The sequence below is a fragment of the Oncorhynchus mykiss genome, chromosome 2 (genome assembly GCF_013265735.2).
Source record: "Oncorhynchus mykiss isolate Arlee chromosome 2, USDA_OmykA_1.1, whole genome shotgun sequence".
Taxonomy (NCBI): Eukaryota; Metazoa; Chordata; class Actinopteri; order Salmoniformes; family Salmonidae; genus Oncorhynchus; species Oncorhynchus mykiss.
Genome location: NC_048566.1, coordinates 38,974,920 through 38,990,814, shown reverse-complemented (window position 1 = coordinate 38,990,814; position 15,895 = coordinate 38,974,920). Strand labels below are relative to the sequence as shown.

Here is a 15,895-nt window from a genome sequence, read left to right as displayed (position 1 = left end):
CAAACATTGGGGAATATGGCAGATAGAAATGTTATTAATAGAGCTGGAATGATGGGGCGGCAGAATGGGCATTCGGCCAGTAACCTAAAGGTCGCTGGTTTGATTCCCCGAGCCAGTGGAAAATCTGTCGATGTGTCCTTAAGCTAGGCATGCCCAATTGCACCTGTAAGTCGCTCTGCATAAGAGCATCTGCTAAACGACTTAAATGTTATGATACATTATTCTACATGTCAGATTATGTTATGAATATGTAGGTTAGAACAAACTGGCCTGTCTGAACATTACACGATGTTGTGTCCTGCTGCACACTCACTTGTTGAGTGCTGCAAACCAAGAGGACACTGTTGAGTTGAGAAAAACATTTTTTTATAAACACTATAGCGCTGTGCATTTCTTAAAACATCTCAAAATCAGAACAAAGCACTACACAAAACGTATATTCTAAGAGTTCGGCACTGTGAATAGAAACATTGTTATTTATTGACTCATTCAAAGCCTCATTTGTCACATCAGCCATGTTGGCTATGTCATAAACCTCCTGTGAAGTCCTTGTCAAACACCACTAACATCCAAATGACAGATGGTCCTTCTCCAAATGTACGAGACACGCATCAAGATTGTGAGATCTAGAGTTCATTTACAGAGACAAAATACTGTGGGAAAGCGCTTTCTCATAGGAATCATACAAAAATAAGTCCCATGTAAAAAAAAAAAAAATGTTTTAATAAAAACTACACTTTGTCCATGACAGCCAACAGAGGCTCATCATAAAACACTCCTTCTTACATGTGTCTCTTGGGGTCAATCTTCTCCAGGTGAACCAGGGGCTTGAGCTGCTCAGCGAAGCTGCGCATGTCCTCTGACATGGTATCCTGGCCCGCAGGGGCCAATACACTGAGCTCCACCAGGTAGGAGAGGGACAGCGGCTCAGTGTTCTCTGTATTCCCGGGGACCAGGATGCGAGACAGTTTACTAACTACCACTTTGAGCACACCTTTGCGGAAAATGTGGCCCTTGGCTATGAACTCGTGGTCCATGCGGAAGCCCATTTCATTGAGGAAGTCGGGCAAGCTGTGCGAGGCGGCCACATCCACACAGTTGCGAACCAGCGCGTGGCGGGACTTGTCACCCACCTCCGGCTGACCCAGGTAGCGCAGGTGCCAGGGCACTGTGGGGTGGGAGAGGGAGCGGCGGGCTCGCAACAGGAACGGGTTGCCCTGCTGGCCCTTCAGGAGGTAGACCAGCTCATGGTCGGCAAATGTCTCGGGTTCCATGTTGTCACAAAGGCCCCGGAGGCGGTGCAATAGGCTTTCGAGGGCCTGGTCCAAGACGCTGCCTGAGTGTGGGGACATGACAGAACGGTGTAAGCAATGTTATATTATCAAGTGTAGCTTGAATCAGTGCAACTTGCCATTTGGACTTTTTAAGAGTGAATTGAAATGCAAATAAAAAAATGTAAAAGGCCTCAATAGAAATATACAGCAATTTTCAATTATTGAATCGCAACTAACTGATACAGAGGTGACCAAGCCACAGCACAGGGGCTGGTATGGGTTCTTCAGCTGAACATGCAGTGCATTCGGAAAGTATTCAGACCCCTTGACTTTATGCAGACTTTGTTACGTTACAGCCTTATTCTAAAATTAATACAATACATTTATTTCCTCAATCTACACACAATACCCTATAATGACAAAGCAAAAACAGGTTTATACAAATAAAAAACCAGAAATACCTTATTTACATAAGTTTTCAGAGCCTTTGCTATGAGACTCAAAATTGAGCTCTGGTGCATCCTGTTTCCATTGATCATCTTTGAGATGTTTCTACAACTTGATTGGAGTCCACTTGTGATAAATTAAATTGATTGGACATGATTTGGAAAGGCAGACACCCACAGTTGACAGTGCATGGCAGAGCAAAAACCTCTCCGAGACTTGTGTTGAGGCACAGATCTGGGGAAGGGTACAAAAACAAATCTGCACCATTGAAGGTCCCCAAGAACACAGTGGCTTCTATCATTCTTAAAACTGGAAGAAGTTTGGAACCAACAAGACTTCCTAGAGCTGGGCAATCGAGGAAGAAGGGCCTTGGTCAGAGACGTGACCAAAAACCAGATGGTCACTCTAACAGAGCTCCAGAGTTCCTCTGTGGAGATGGGAGAACCCGCTTGGCATTTGCCAAAAGGCACCTAAAGGACTCAGACCATGAGAAATAAGATTCTCTGGTCTGATGAAACCAAGATTGAACTATTTGGCCTGAATGCCAAAGTGTCACGTCTGGAAGAAACCTGGCACCATCCCTACGGGAAAGCATGGAGGTGGCAACATCATGCTGTGGGGATGTTTTTCAGCAGCAGGGGCTGGGAGACTTGTCAGGGTCGAGGGAAAGATGAACGGAGCAAAGTACAGAGAGATCCTTGATGAAAACCTGCTCCAGAGCACTCAGAACCTCAGACTGGGGCAAAGGTTCACCTTTCAACAGGACAACGCAGGAGTGAATTGGGACAAGTCTCTGAATGTTCTTGAGTGCCCCAGCCAGAGCCCGGACTTGAACCCTATCGAACATCTCTGGAGAGACCTGAAAATAGCTGTGCAGCGATGCCCCCCATCCAACCTGACAGAGGATTTGCAGAGAAGAATGGGAGAAACTCCCCAAATACGAGTGTGGCAAGCTTGTAAAGTCATACCCAAGAAGACAAGGTGCTTGAGCTGTAATCACACGGCCAAAGGTGCTTCAACAAAGTACTGAGTAAAGGTTCTGAATGCTTATGAAAATGTAATATTTTATTTATTTTTACATTCGCAAAACCTATTTTTTTGGTCATTATGTGGTATTGTGTGTAGATTGATGAGGGGAAAAAACGATTTAATACATTTTATAATAAGGCTATAACATAACAAAATGTGGAAAAAAAGTGAAGGGGTCTGAATACTTTACGAATGCACTGTATTGACATTGATTATGATCTGGATATATTTTTCAAGACCCCTACAAGATGGCCAACCACAGAATACCAAATAGGTACGCCTGCCCTACTGGAGACTCAAGAATCTCGAACGAGGTAAACTCACCTTGCAGCAGGTACTCCATCATGTTAATTGTGCCCCCCGTGATGGGCAGCACTGAGACTGGTGGGGCCTCCATCACTCGTCAGTGTCAGACAGGTAACTAGAGCAAGGGGGAAAATGAAAACACCTCAATCAATTCGTATTACATAGACTAACGTTATGACTATAAACATCATTTCTTAATGATTGCATCTCCAACCTTGTCATATTTCCCGACTGGCTAAGCTATCAGGCTAGTTAGAGCTAGTTTAGACAGACAGTATCTAATTTCATTCAAACCAATAGTTAGCTAGCCAGTTAGCTAGCTAGCCAAATAAGCTACAGAAAAAATTAAACAAGTCACCGATAAGAAAAAGTCACTGAGAAATCAGGCAAAATGCACTTAACTCACCTTATGTTTGGCGGCTTGGACTGCCGAGTACCTGCTCCTTCCTTCGCAAACTGCCACTGCAGCAATTCACGCTAACTTGCAACCTAGCTAACGTTAGCTCATAGTTACATTGAAACAAGCTAGCTAGGTTGCTAGGCAGGTACAAATAAACGTTTTCAACGTTCACAGTAACAGATTGGCTAGAGTTGAGCCCGTGTGATGGGGGAGGAATAGCTAGCTCGCTATCATACTTCTCACCCAGATCCGCGTTTGCGCATTGTGCAACGATATGCAGCAAGGGGCATTCAAGAACGGAAACGTTCCGAAAACGTTCTGAAAGCAACTCAGCGGATCGATGAGTTCAAAATGTTACATTTCAGCAACTTGTTTACAAGTATGTCACAAATTAAATGTATAGACATCTGAATACACAGGCGTTATGCTTTTTGATATATAAAGCAGGCTTTCTTCCTTTTATTTTTTTAAATATTGGTTTAAAGGTTAAAAGTACAGAAGTGCGTGACACAGTGCAATACCAATTTAATACAAACAAAAGGTCATGCCAAAATGTGATTAAATAACTTTTTGACAGAATATAAAACAAACCAATTCAAAGCATAAAAATCATTCCCAACAACAACAGTATGCCTTTTTGGCATTTTGTGTGCCTGAGCACAATGGAAACACTTGATTTAAACTATTTATTACGCCTCTCATCAAAGTAGTGTCATTCTTAGTTCCTAGACCCTGATATGACTGTACACACACTCATTGTCATTTCTGATGTCATCTCTCTGTTGGACTCTCCTGATAAACAAGGATGAATAAACAAGTGTAGTTTCTTCCTCCTGTTGAAAGGAGATGCATAGATGTATGTGCATAATACTATACTGATGTGCAACTAAACATCACCAATATCGTTTTATCAAGAATAATAGTAGTAATGTCGGCTAGATAAGATAACTTACAAAGCTGGTCCCCTGGCCACCACAGAGAAGTTGATTGGCAGAAGCTTAAACATTTGAACAAACAGACAAACATTTCCATTTAAAACAGATAGGGCCTCAAACTGCATTACCATCTCCAAACAATTGTATTAATCTTGTGATCTCCCCATCTTCAAAGATAACAATACGGTATATTTATCCTACCTGCGAGTATTCTCCATTTCAAATGGCATAATTTAAACAGTGCCAGTGCAACAAGGAAAAGGCACACAGCTGCAGAGACTCCAGCTACTGTTGATGCCAGCCATTGAGGTTCTCGGTTATCTGGAGGAGTAGGCCCATTGTCTGTAAAAGAGGCAACAGTGTTGGGTAGTGTTACTACAGAAAATGCTGTTAGTAAAGAATCTGGCAATCCTGTTGATGTTAGAGAACATGTGGAAAGTCAGTGAGATTGGGGTTTAAGAACTACTCCTTTTGGGTCTCACCTATGCTTTTGTTGGTGGTGTTGTTCAGAGCGGAGTCAAGTGCGTAATATGTGCTGGTAATCACATTCTTAGTTACTTCATGCATAAAACCACTGCTTGACACAGTGGTTATTATTGGCATGTGAGATCCTAAATAAAGAGATAGATGGTTAGGGTGAGCTGTAAACTAATTTAGTGTAGACGATCAATCTGCTTGCAAATTATCTCCAATTATAATAGGCTGACTAACCTTTTTCAAGAACAACTGAAGTGGACAATCCATATGTGATCTTGTCATTTTTATACAATCCACATAAGTATATTCCTTGATCCTCCTTTGTAAAAGGGCTGATTACAAGTGAACGATTCCTTAAAACACTCTTTCTATGCCAAAAATGTTTGGAAAGGAGATGTAGGCCACTTTTATCCTCATGAAAAATCTGGGTGCGGCGCCGGTCAACATTGTTTGTACTGTAAAACCAGCTAAAAGATTCTGGATGACTTTCATTACTTATGCAGGGTATCAACAATTTTCTCCCAAGCGGTATGCGAAGAGGACTTGAAGATTCTACAACACATTGATAAAAACAATAAGAAAGTACAATAGCGTTACATGAAAGTACTGTTAATAAAGTGTTTATAAAAGGTTTATATGTAAGGAATGGATGAATAAATGATGGATTGATGATTGAAATAGTTAGCAATTTCTCTTATGCCTATAGAAAACAATAACAACATCATGTTAATTCAGCTTCATCAATCGCCTAAACAAATCACTCAATGCATGTCCTATTTGATTAAACTGATTAGCAGGTTTTCAACGTCCAGAGAGACATTTGAATATTGAAATTTCAAATGAGTATTCAAAAACATCTATTTTTAAGTTTCTGTGGTAGATCTGTATACTAATTGTTTAGCTGTATAACAGTGTACAATAAGGTTAAACACTGTATAGCCTTTTGCATTTTCAATAAAGGCCCATACATATGTGAGAATTCTAACCCCCAGGTAATTTCACTCACCTGATGTTGGAAATGAGGCCCAAACCATAAATACAATAATTATGGCAGAGGTAGCGATCATGATTACAATAAACACTGTTGAAGCAGAGATTAGTCCCTACTTAAGCATTATATTTAAAACAGCCACAAGTAATCTGCTTTAAAATGTGCAGGCTACAGGCCTACGCCAACACTGACACTTAATGATTATAATTTAAAGCTATTGGAAATTAAGCAGAGGTTACAAATCACAAATCGAACAGTTGACTCAGTAGGAAACAGAGATAAGAAAAAAGACTTTACATAAACATTTATCAACACCTCCCACACAGATGTTTCCTCTGAACCAATGGCATAGGCTGTGGTGTAAGTGTCAGTGACACACAATGGGGTCCTTGACTAATGTGGTCTGGAGCTCCATTTTCCATCAGCGGGTTTGCATGCAGCTTCTTGCAAGGCGTTAACACCAAATGTGACATCTGATGTGTTAATTGAGAGCATGCCATTAGTCACTAGGCTTATAAGCCTTCATCGGAAATGTTGGTTCCCTTGCGTTGCAATTGCTGTTAGATACAGTATGTTTCAACCTAGACCGTGGCCTTTATGTTGTTATTCATAGAGGGATAGCCAATCAAAGGGTTAACAGGAAGTCAACATGTGCTACCTGATTACAGTATATCATCTAATATATAATATAGTGGAGGTTGATGGCCAATGTCCAACATTTGTTTGTATTTTGTCCAGCAGTGTCCTCCTCTTGGGGTTCCCCAAGGTTGTGTGATCTCCTGATAATATAGAGCTAATCAGTCATGATGACTGTCAGATGGGAAAACATGATTCTGATATTTGCAGAGCTGAATATTTGAAGATATCAAGGATTTAAGAATTAACAAGAATTAGATACATCAAGGCAAATTATTGGTATGCAGTGCCTTGTCTGCTCTGGCAGGCTGGACTCCGCCCCTCAACATTTGTCCCCCAATGACCTCAAACCACCCACCCTACTCTCTTCTGCTTCTCGCAGTTATGTCATTCACCAGACCGTTGCCTTTTGTTGTAAAAGTTGTCAATGGTAGCTTTCGGCAGTTAGACGTCCATTGCAATGGAGTTATTTGAAACGTTGAAAAAAGTGACGCTAGATTCCTATCGCATTCATCACTTGGTTGCAATATTTAGCTTGGTCTATGTAATTCTTAAAATCTCTAAACTTATTGTCAAAAGGAATGAATGGATTCGGGCGCTCGAGACATTCCCAGGACCACCAAAACACTGGCTTTTCGGGCATGTACGAGAGGTAAGTTAAAATAAGAATTTCTTGAACGTGCACATTGAGTGACTTCAACATTGTAGCATCAGCTTCAGAGGCAAGTTTCGGTATCACGCTCGTGCGTTTCCTTCTTTATAATATAAGTGCATGTTTTCTCTGTTGTCTTGCAGTTTAAACAAGATGGGAACGACATGTATAAGGTTGTCAAATGGGGAGAATCGTACCCCCTTGCATTTCAAATGTGGTTTGGTCCATTTGTTTCCATCCTCAATATTCACCACCCAGATTATGTCAAAACCATCCTGGCATCAACAGGTTGGTCTCTTTGGGAACGACAATACTCACATCATTATTTAAACAAGTTGCATCTATGTACAGTATGTCTATCTATGGAATCTCAGTACATGTGATAGAATACCTGTTTCACTCTCTTTCTAAATAGAGCCCAAAGATGACCTTTCATATAGATTTCTTATTCCATGGATAGGTAAGGTTGCATTGTCTTTGCCATAATCACATATGTTACAAATATTGAACCAACATTAGATTATATACATTTAACTGCAGATATTTTAAGAATAGGCATTTTCAAATATTCTTCCTTTTGGGTGCAGTTCTGGTTTTCAATAACGTTGTGATTCATTCCACTTCGGCAATTATACAGTTATGGTTATAATGTCCACTACTGTTCAAAAGTTTGGGGTCACTTAGACATTTCCTTGTTTTTGAAAGAAAAGCACATATTTGGTTATTTTACAGTCCGCAGCTACAGTATGTATAAATTACTTTTTTGTTACTTTGGAGATTATTTAACCTTTTACTGCAGTGGGCTAAATCAGGGTCAGAAAAACACATATTTGGTCCATTAAAATAACATGAACTTGATCAACAATACAGTGTAGACATTGTTAATGTTGTAAATGACTATTGTAGCTGGAAACGGCAGATTTTTTAATGGATTATCTACATAGGCATACAGAGGCCCATTATCAGCAACCATCACTCCTGTATTCCAATGGCATGTTGTGTTAGCTAACCCAAGTTTATAATTTTAACAGGCTAATTGATCATTAGAAAACCCTTTTGCAATTATGTTAGCACAGCTGAAAACTGTTGTCCTGATTAAAGAAGCAATAAAACGGGCCTTCTTTGGACTAGTTCAGTATCTGGAGCATCAGCATTTGTGGGTTCGATTACAAGCTCAAAATGGTCGGAAACAAATAACTACACTGTATTTCTGATCATTTTGATGTTATTTGAAGGGCAAAAATGTGCTTTTCTTTAAAAAACAAGGACATTTCTAAGTGACCCCAAACTTTTGAACGGTAGTGTATATTCTTTACTTCTATTCTTTTGCATGAACGTACAACATATGTGTTTCTCAGGATGTGCTCTCTCTCTCTCTCTCTCTCTCTCTCTAGGGGATGGTTTACTGGTGTCTGAAGGTCAGAAATGGTTCCGCCACAGAAGACTCCTGACCCCTGGCTTCCATTACGATGTTTTAAAGCCCTATGTCAAAATGATGGCTGATTCTGCCAAAACGATGCTGGTGCGTTTTGCTATCTCTACCCTAATTACTGTATAGGTTGACAACCATAGCCTATATGGGGGGAATTTCTGGATACAAAAAAGCTAATTGCATAAGAGTTAACATTACATATTCTCCCAACTGTATTAGAATGCTGTATAGTTTGACAACTGTATTTGGAGGGAAATTCTGCATGAACACACTAAAGGGGTAATTTAATAAGGGAGTGATGTACTATGAGTATGTAACTATCCATCTTGTGCAAGTTGACTATGTCTGTCCTCTTTCTATTCCAGGACAAATGGGAGACTCACTCAAAATCCGACGAGTCATTTGAGTTATTTGAGCATGTGAGCCTCATGACACTGGACAGCATTATGAAGTGTGCCTTCAGCTCCAACACTAACTGCCAGACAGTGCGAGGGGGAGAGAGGTCAGTTAGTTAACTATTTTTAACCACTGCATTATCTGCCATTTACATCTGTGTAATGGTCTGGGTGTAGCTGGTGCAGAGGATTCAGGTGCAGGACAGCAGAGAGGAGTAACACAATGAACTTTACTCAAAATGTCAAAATACATGAAGTAATACCAAGCCCACAAACATCGGACAGAAGTTACAATAAACAAACACTCACAAAAACCATGGGGAAAAACAGAGGGTTAAATAATGAACATGTAATTGGAGATTTGAAACCAGGTGTGTAAAACAAAGACAAAACAAATGGAAAATGAAAAGTGGATCTGCGATGGCTAGAAAGCCGGTGACGTCGACCGCCGAACACCACCCGAACAAGGAGAGGGACCGACTTTGGCGAAAGTCGTGACAATCTGCCCATGTTGAAAATCTTGTCTTGTCAGTGTTAATGTTATAAAAATTGAAAGCTTTGTAAGTACGGGCCCAGAGGTTTTCAGGCCAGATCACATGATCAGGAAAAACTCAGGGCCCTGCCTATAAGCAATGATTGAGAGGAAGTAACTTATACTTTTCTGTTGTTTTACTCTCATTTCAGTGGAACCAACTCGTACATTAAGGCTGTGTACGAGCTCAGTGATCTGGTGAATGTCCGTTTCCGGACCTTTCCCTACCACAGCGAGTGGATCTTCCAACTTAGCCCACATGGGTACAAATACAGGAAGGCATGCAATGTTGCACACAGTCATACAGGTGCGTTCTGTGAATGAAGGTTGAAATTATTATTTTAATCCCCTGCACCAGCAGGTCTCAGCCCTGATAACATTTATATGTATGAATTTGACAAAGCAAATATACGCTGAAAAAGCAGCATGTATGCATTCGCCTTGTGGAGTATGCATGTATGTATTTCCTATTGATTATACATCTTGTATTCATGTACAGCTATAGGCTTAACCATGTCATAACCATGTCATAAGAATGAGCTATGCTGCTGCTGCTATGTCTGATGCTCTCCCATGATGTGTTCCTAGGGAATTTTTCCCTAGCCTCTGTGCCATCTGCACTGAGCCATCTGCATTGCTTGCTGTTTGGGGTTTTAGGCCAGGTTTCTGTATACAACTTTGTGACATCTATGATGTAAATAGGGCTTTATAAATACATTTGATCGAACATTTTATTGATTCCCTCTGCTTGTAGAGGAAATCATACGAAAGCGAAAAGAGGCCTTAAAGGACGAAAAGGAACTGGGCAGGATACAGGCTAAGAGAAACCTGGACTTTCTGGATATCCTGCTCTGCGCGCGAGTACGTCACACCTCTATTACTCTACTACACTATTATCCACCATTATGCCATTTATGCACTCATCTAACCAGGTCATTAGTTAAAACGGCTACATCGGCGATGACATAATATGTCATTGAATGAAGTCAATTCGAATAGAAACTCATCGTAGCCTCAAGATCGCCAGTGTGCTAGAGTTTCTTTTCTATTCGTTATATTCTCTCTCCGTGCAACTGGTAACACAATAGCCTGAGTGCCAGTTTGTTTTTGCTATCCAACTCCTTGTCAGTCATTGTCATGCCAAACACATGGCGTGGCTTGAAAATTAGCAATGGAGTTGGCAAGAGAACAAACAGATCGGAGACCAGGCTAGCAACATTATAGTTCTGCGAGTTATACCTTTTCCATAAAATGAAGCCAAACAAGGAAGAACATGCAAGGATCTGATTGTTCCTTATGGTTTTCAATCCAGGACGAGGACCAGCAGGGCCTGTCAGATGAGGCTATCCGAGCGGAGGTGGACACCTTCATGTTTGAGGGGCACGACACCACAGCCAGTGGGATCTCCTGGACCCTGTACAGCCTGGCCTGCAACCCAGAGCACCAGCAGATCTGCAGGGACGAGGTCATCAGCGCCCTGGAGGGGAGGGACACCATGGAATGGTAGGTTCCACTGTCCAGGGCCCGTATTCATAAAGCGCCTCAGAGTAGGAATGCTGATCATGATGATTTAAAAGACAAAACTGATCTTAGATCAGCACTCCTACTCTGAGATGCTTTATGAATACGGGCCCTGATTTACTGTCCTGATCCTGTTGCATGTTAGATATGCATTCATTTGGCTGGAGGAGAGTGACATGAAGTGGAAGGCTGTACTGTCCAGATTTATTTTTCAGAGATCATGCTGTGGAGTTTCAGTTTTATTTGGTTATTTTACAGTCCGCAGCTACAGTATATATAAATTACTTTTTTGTTACTTTGGGGATTATTTAACCTTTTACTGCAGTGGGCTAAATCAGGGTCACTCAGAGTGATTCTTGGTAGTCTTAAACAAATCTACTTTGAAACAAAAGTCTAGACCTCACACACATGGTTATGGGCTGTACCGTGTCACCTGTACCATGTCAGATATAGAGTTAAAATGTATTACATTTTGAGTTTGCATCCCAATATTACACTTTATATACATCACAGAAGACTGAAATATAACACAATAGTTTGACATAGAAACACCGGATTTTCTTCCTATATTTAAAAAAACAATTATCCATTATGAAATTATGCAAAATCTTAATAACATTCCACTCATGAGGCCAAAGAGGGCGCTTTTGGTCATTGAGGGCTACACAATCACCAGGGCTACACAATCACCAATAGGCTCCATGTTTGGAACTAGTTACCAAAGCCATTCCTTTATTTTAGATATAGAGTCAAGGAAGGGAAATCAGCCTGTATTTGCTCTTAGATTGGAGCCACACAATACATGGCAACATGTTTACTAAAAGAGAATTGATATAAAGATAATGTTCTGCATTCTTAAGGGAAGATCTCAGTAAAATACCATACACAACCATGTGTATAAAGGAATCCCTCCGCCTCTACCCTCCTGTACCTGGGATGTCCAGGAAGATAACCAAACCTATGACGTTCTTCGATGGGAGGACTGTGCCTGAAGGTAAATGTGTACATTTAAAAAAATGTTGCATTGTGATGTACTGAAGGGGACTTTTTTGTACATTTTACTGGACTGAGGCAAGACAGTGGTAGGAGAGTGGGTCACACAGGCAGTGGGTTGGAATCAAATCCACACCGACACTAGTGGGTATATTTTACTGTAGGCAGTGGAACTAACTACTACACCGACCACTCCAGGCCATGCAAGAGACTTTTTAAAATTATAGTTTTAAAGGCATAATGGCTCTGTGCCTTAACATGAGGCCATAAGGGGTTGCAATGGAGTCCTCCCTAACCTTTGCCTCAGTCATCGGCTATAACAAATTAAATATTAACTCATGTTTGTTTGTCTCCAGGGCTAGTTCTCCTTATTGCATTGGGATTGTCACCAACTAGTTTGTATGTAGAGACTGTGTCTCTACAATCAGTGTGTTTATTCATCTTTTTCATAAACAGTGATATATTTTCTAGTGCCAGTTTCTTGGACACACATTAAGCCTAGTGATGGACTAAGTCAAATATTAATTGGAGGTTCTCCGTTTAAAGTGATTTTAGTCCAGGACTAGGCTTAAACTGTGTCCTGGAAACTGGCCCCTAGTATTTTTTTTTTTATGTCAAATGAATTGGTGCTGTTGGAGCATTCTCACCATGTCCTTCTCATCGTGTTTATTACTGCCAATGACCAACAAAAATCTGTCCCAGATAGTCTATCTTTCTGCCTCAGCAGATGGATCCTTTTGCAGCATGGACAATATTATCACTGTGTCCATAGGAAACTAAACAGATGTCAAGCGCTAACACTGTGGAAGTATAATTCGTCTCTCTTTTCTCCCTCTAGGTTGTCTTGTTGGAACCAGCATTTTTGGCATTCATAGGAACGCCACCGTTTGGGAGAACCCTAACGTGAGCACACCATCTTGATGAACACAATTTTCTCATTTAACAGGGTTAATATAATTTGTGATTAGTAGTAGAAGAAATGCTAGCTTGAACAGCTGAACATGTGTCGTGGAAATGTTCTGTATTTACCAAATCATGAGAGCAAACCACACACAAGTCAGAGTTAGTTATCACAAAGTCCATCTTATTATATTATATGAGCTCCATAACAACCGTGTGACTCTCAGATCAATTCAGTGTCTATAAATGAATTATCTGAGAGTCCCTTACACATTGCAACTGAGATCCTTTATAGCAAAGACACACATAGCCAGACAGCATAGGCATAATGTATCGTTCAGCTTTGTCTCCTAAACTATGTTATTTTCTCAAACTCAGAACCATAAACAAATCCTCCATATCAACAGGCATATATCAAATCCATCCTATCTTGACAAGATCACAGAGGCACATTGACTGGCACACAGACATTGTGGAGCCAAGAGATACACGCTTGACCTCTCCCCTCCATAGACCTACTCATTTACCTGACTGGATTTTGGAGCCCTTCGGTCCCTTGATGCCTGTGACCCAAACAACTTAGTCTTGACAGAGAACAGATACTGCAACCCCGCCACAGTATTATACAAACACATTCTGATGAGAAGTAACTTACAAACATATGATGAATATAAAACATCTTACCTATGTTACCAACTAATTCTGATTATTCCCCAACACATGTGTCATAAAATCATGCGTTTCTGGTCACAGAGGACAAGGTTTAGAGTATTGACAGAGGAAGGGGCTGTTGCTGAGTTAGTTTGCAATGAAATCCATATGACCTAGCAGTAACCCCATGGGTTTGATTTTGACTAATATATCGCTATAAGATTCAGGGTATACACAATAGGGAACTGAAACCTGTTTATACAAGCCTGGTGGCAGTTTGTCTCACCAGCCTGGTTTGTTTGTGCTGTCTTGCCAACTCATATGGTCATGTTTGCAGTGACAATGAACAAGACAACACAAACATATTTGGGACCAGCTGTCTACCTATATACAGTCTTTTCCACTGTTTCTATTTACCATTTGTCTCTCTTCTATTTTGTATTCTCGTAGGCATTCGACCCACTCCGATTTCTGCCCAAGAACTCTGCAAAAAGATCACCCCATGCCTTTGTCCCTTTCTCTGCCGGCCCGAGGTTCGTTTCCACACCAGTGCCATGTGACTCAGCCACTATTTAAGAGAGCAGCATTGGCAGCAGGGTTTGGTTCTCACATTAGTAGTCTGGGACTAGGATGGAACCATAGACCTACTAATTTACCTGACTGGATTTTGGAGCCCTTCGGTCCCTTGATGCCTGTGACCTAGATCCAACCTAACTATAAAAGGGGGGTGGGACCTAGCACGGTCCCAGATCTGTCTTGTTTGGCATGACAATGAAAGTAGGAGTTGTCAAAATAGCACAAACGGATCTGGGATCAGGCTAGATCCCATCCCCCTCTGACACAACAGTAGTTATTATAGGTCTGTAGAGTTGGCACAGGCTGAACTCACTTCAAAGAGCTGTAGGGTCTGTCTGATGATATGGTAATGTTTTATTATATAAAAGAGCTATAAACCATTGGTAATCTTACCACATAACTTCTTTATTACACAGGGTGAATGTACAGGAGTTCTACAACATTATTTCAATGTCTTTTTCTCCGTCTGTAGAAACTGCATTGGGCAGAACTTTGCCATGAATGAGATGAAGGTGGTGGTGGCACAGACACTCAAGCGATATCAGCTGACCGAGGACCCAATGAAGAAACCAAAAATGATTCCAAGACTGGTGCTCCGCTCACTCAATGGGATCCATGTGAAAATCAAACCTGTCGATCTTGAACCATAAGGAATGTTATAGTTGCACTTTTGTTATCAGGCATAGGCAACTGTTTGTGGAATGTTCTTATGAATTTGTTTTTAACATGCTAATTCACCAGGAAATGGGAAATAAAACTTACATAAGGAATATTTTTTAAATATTAACTTCTCAAAGCTATATTCAGAATTGTAATTTAAATATCCATGTAAGGAGAATTTTATGTCTTATATACAAAGATGAATTTAACACTAATTTATGTTACTAATATTTTGCTAGTAATTGCCTAAATGTTGTTTGTTTTTCCTTTTGACATATAGCCTATGGTAAGTCCATGTCCCTTGTCAGTGATGTGACAGTTTGAAAAGGAATAGACAAAGGATTGAGTTAATGTTATTCTCACTATTTCAAATAAACGTGTGGTGCAAACCACTCAGGAAATTGCTGGTGTAATCCATTCATTTGCGTTCTCTCAAATCAATGTATTTTCAGGACAGTTCCATTGAGAGTGTACCTCTGTCACTTTAAGATCAATAAGAGGCCTTATAACATGATTTCTCTTCGTTGTTATCCATAACATATCCAAGCCTACACGGTTTACCAGGCAAGTTTGTATTTTGCATGGTGTTTCCAGCACGCTACCTCACGTAACTTAACACTTCTTCCCTCGCTGCCACTTGAATCTACATAGCACTTGAAATGATTAGTGTTTTATTTGACCTTTATTTAAATACATAAAAAAATCAATTTAAGTACGATGGGATAGTTCACCCAGATTACAAAGTTAATATTGGTTTCCTTACCCTGTAAGCAGTCTGTGGACAAGGTGCGACAGCAATCCATGCTCTGGTTTAGTTTCCCTGGCACTGTTTCCACACGCTTTCCCATTCAAGTCATGGGACCGGTATTAGCATTTTTCACTCATCATGTTCAAATAATCTAGAAGTGAGCTTGAGCTTCACAATCAATTTGAGATACTGTTGGATGACTTTAGACATGACGCACAAAAAATTATAATATCAGTCCCATGACTTGAATGGGATTTGTGCCACAAATGCTAAAACGGTGCCAGGGAAATTCAACCAAAGCATGAATTGCTGTCATACCTTGTCCATAGACTGCTTACAG

At 40.6% G+C, this 15,895-nt stretch overlaps 2 protein-coding genes across 2 annotated transcripts; one reads left to right on the top strand and one right to left on the bottom strand.

Moving 5' to 3' along the window:
* Positions 1–344: 344 nt before the first annotated feature.
* On the bottom strand, positions 345–3,746 carry LOC110489273 (mediator of RNA polymerase II transcription subunit 18). Its single transcript, XM_021561959.2, has 3 exons — positions 3,463–3,746; positions 3,075–3,171; positions 345–1,336 (listed from the first exon to the last, which is right to left on the bottom strand). Exons 2-3 carry the CDS (start codon positions 3,145–3,147, stop codon positions 783–785), a joined length of 627 nt encoding a protein of 208 aa, XP_021417634.1. The 5' UTR covers positions 3,148–3,171; positions 3,463–3,746; the 3' UTR covers positions 345–782.
* A 3,096-nt stretch (positions 3,747–6,842) lies between these two features.
* On the top strand, positions 6,843–15,210 carry LOC110489261 (cytochrome P450 4B1). Its single transcript, XM_021561924.2, has 12 exons — positions 6,843–7,147; positions 7,291–7,435; positions 7,563–7,607; positions 8,542–8,669; positions 8,945–9,081; positions 9,659–9,813; positions 10,261–10,367; positions 10,819–11,009; positions 11,888–12,021; positions 12,859–12,923; positions 14,022–14,104; positions 14,620–15,210. Exons 1-12 carry the CDS (start codon positions 6,956–6,958, stop codon positions 14,795–14,797), a joined length of 1,560 nt encoding a protein of 519 aa, XP_021417599.2. The 5' UTR covers positions 6,843–6,955; the 3' UTR covers positions 14,798–15,210.
* Positions 15,211–15,895: the final 685 nt, after the last annotated feature.

Coding starts and splice junctions, on each gene's coding strand:
- LOC110489273 (XM_021561959.2), bottom strand. CDS start 3,147: ATGGAGGCCCCACCAGTCTCAGTGCTGCCCATCACGGGGGGCACAATT. Junction 1,337..3,074: donor GATGGAGTACCTGCTGCAAG/GTGAGTTTACCT, acceptor CCCCACACTCAG/GCAGCGTCTTGGACCAGGCC.
- LOC110489261 (XM_021561924.2), top strand. CDS start 6,956: ATGGAGTTATTTGAAACGTTGAAAAAAGTGACGCTAGATTCCTATCGC. Junction 7,148..7,290: donor TTTTCGGGCATGTACGAGAG/GTAAGTTAAAAT, acceptor GTTGTCTTGCAG/TTTAAACAAGATGGGAACGA. Junction 7,608..8,541: donor ATTTCTTATTCCATGGATAG/GTAAGGTTGCAT, acceptor CTCTCTCTCTAG/GGGATGGTTTACTGGTGTCT.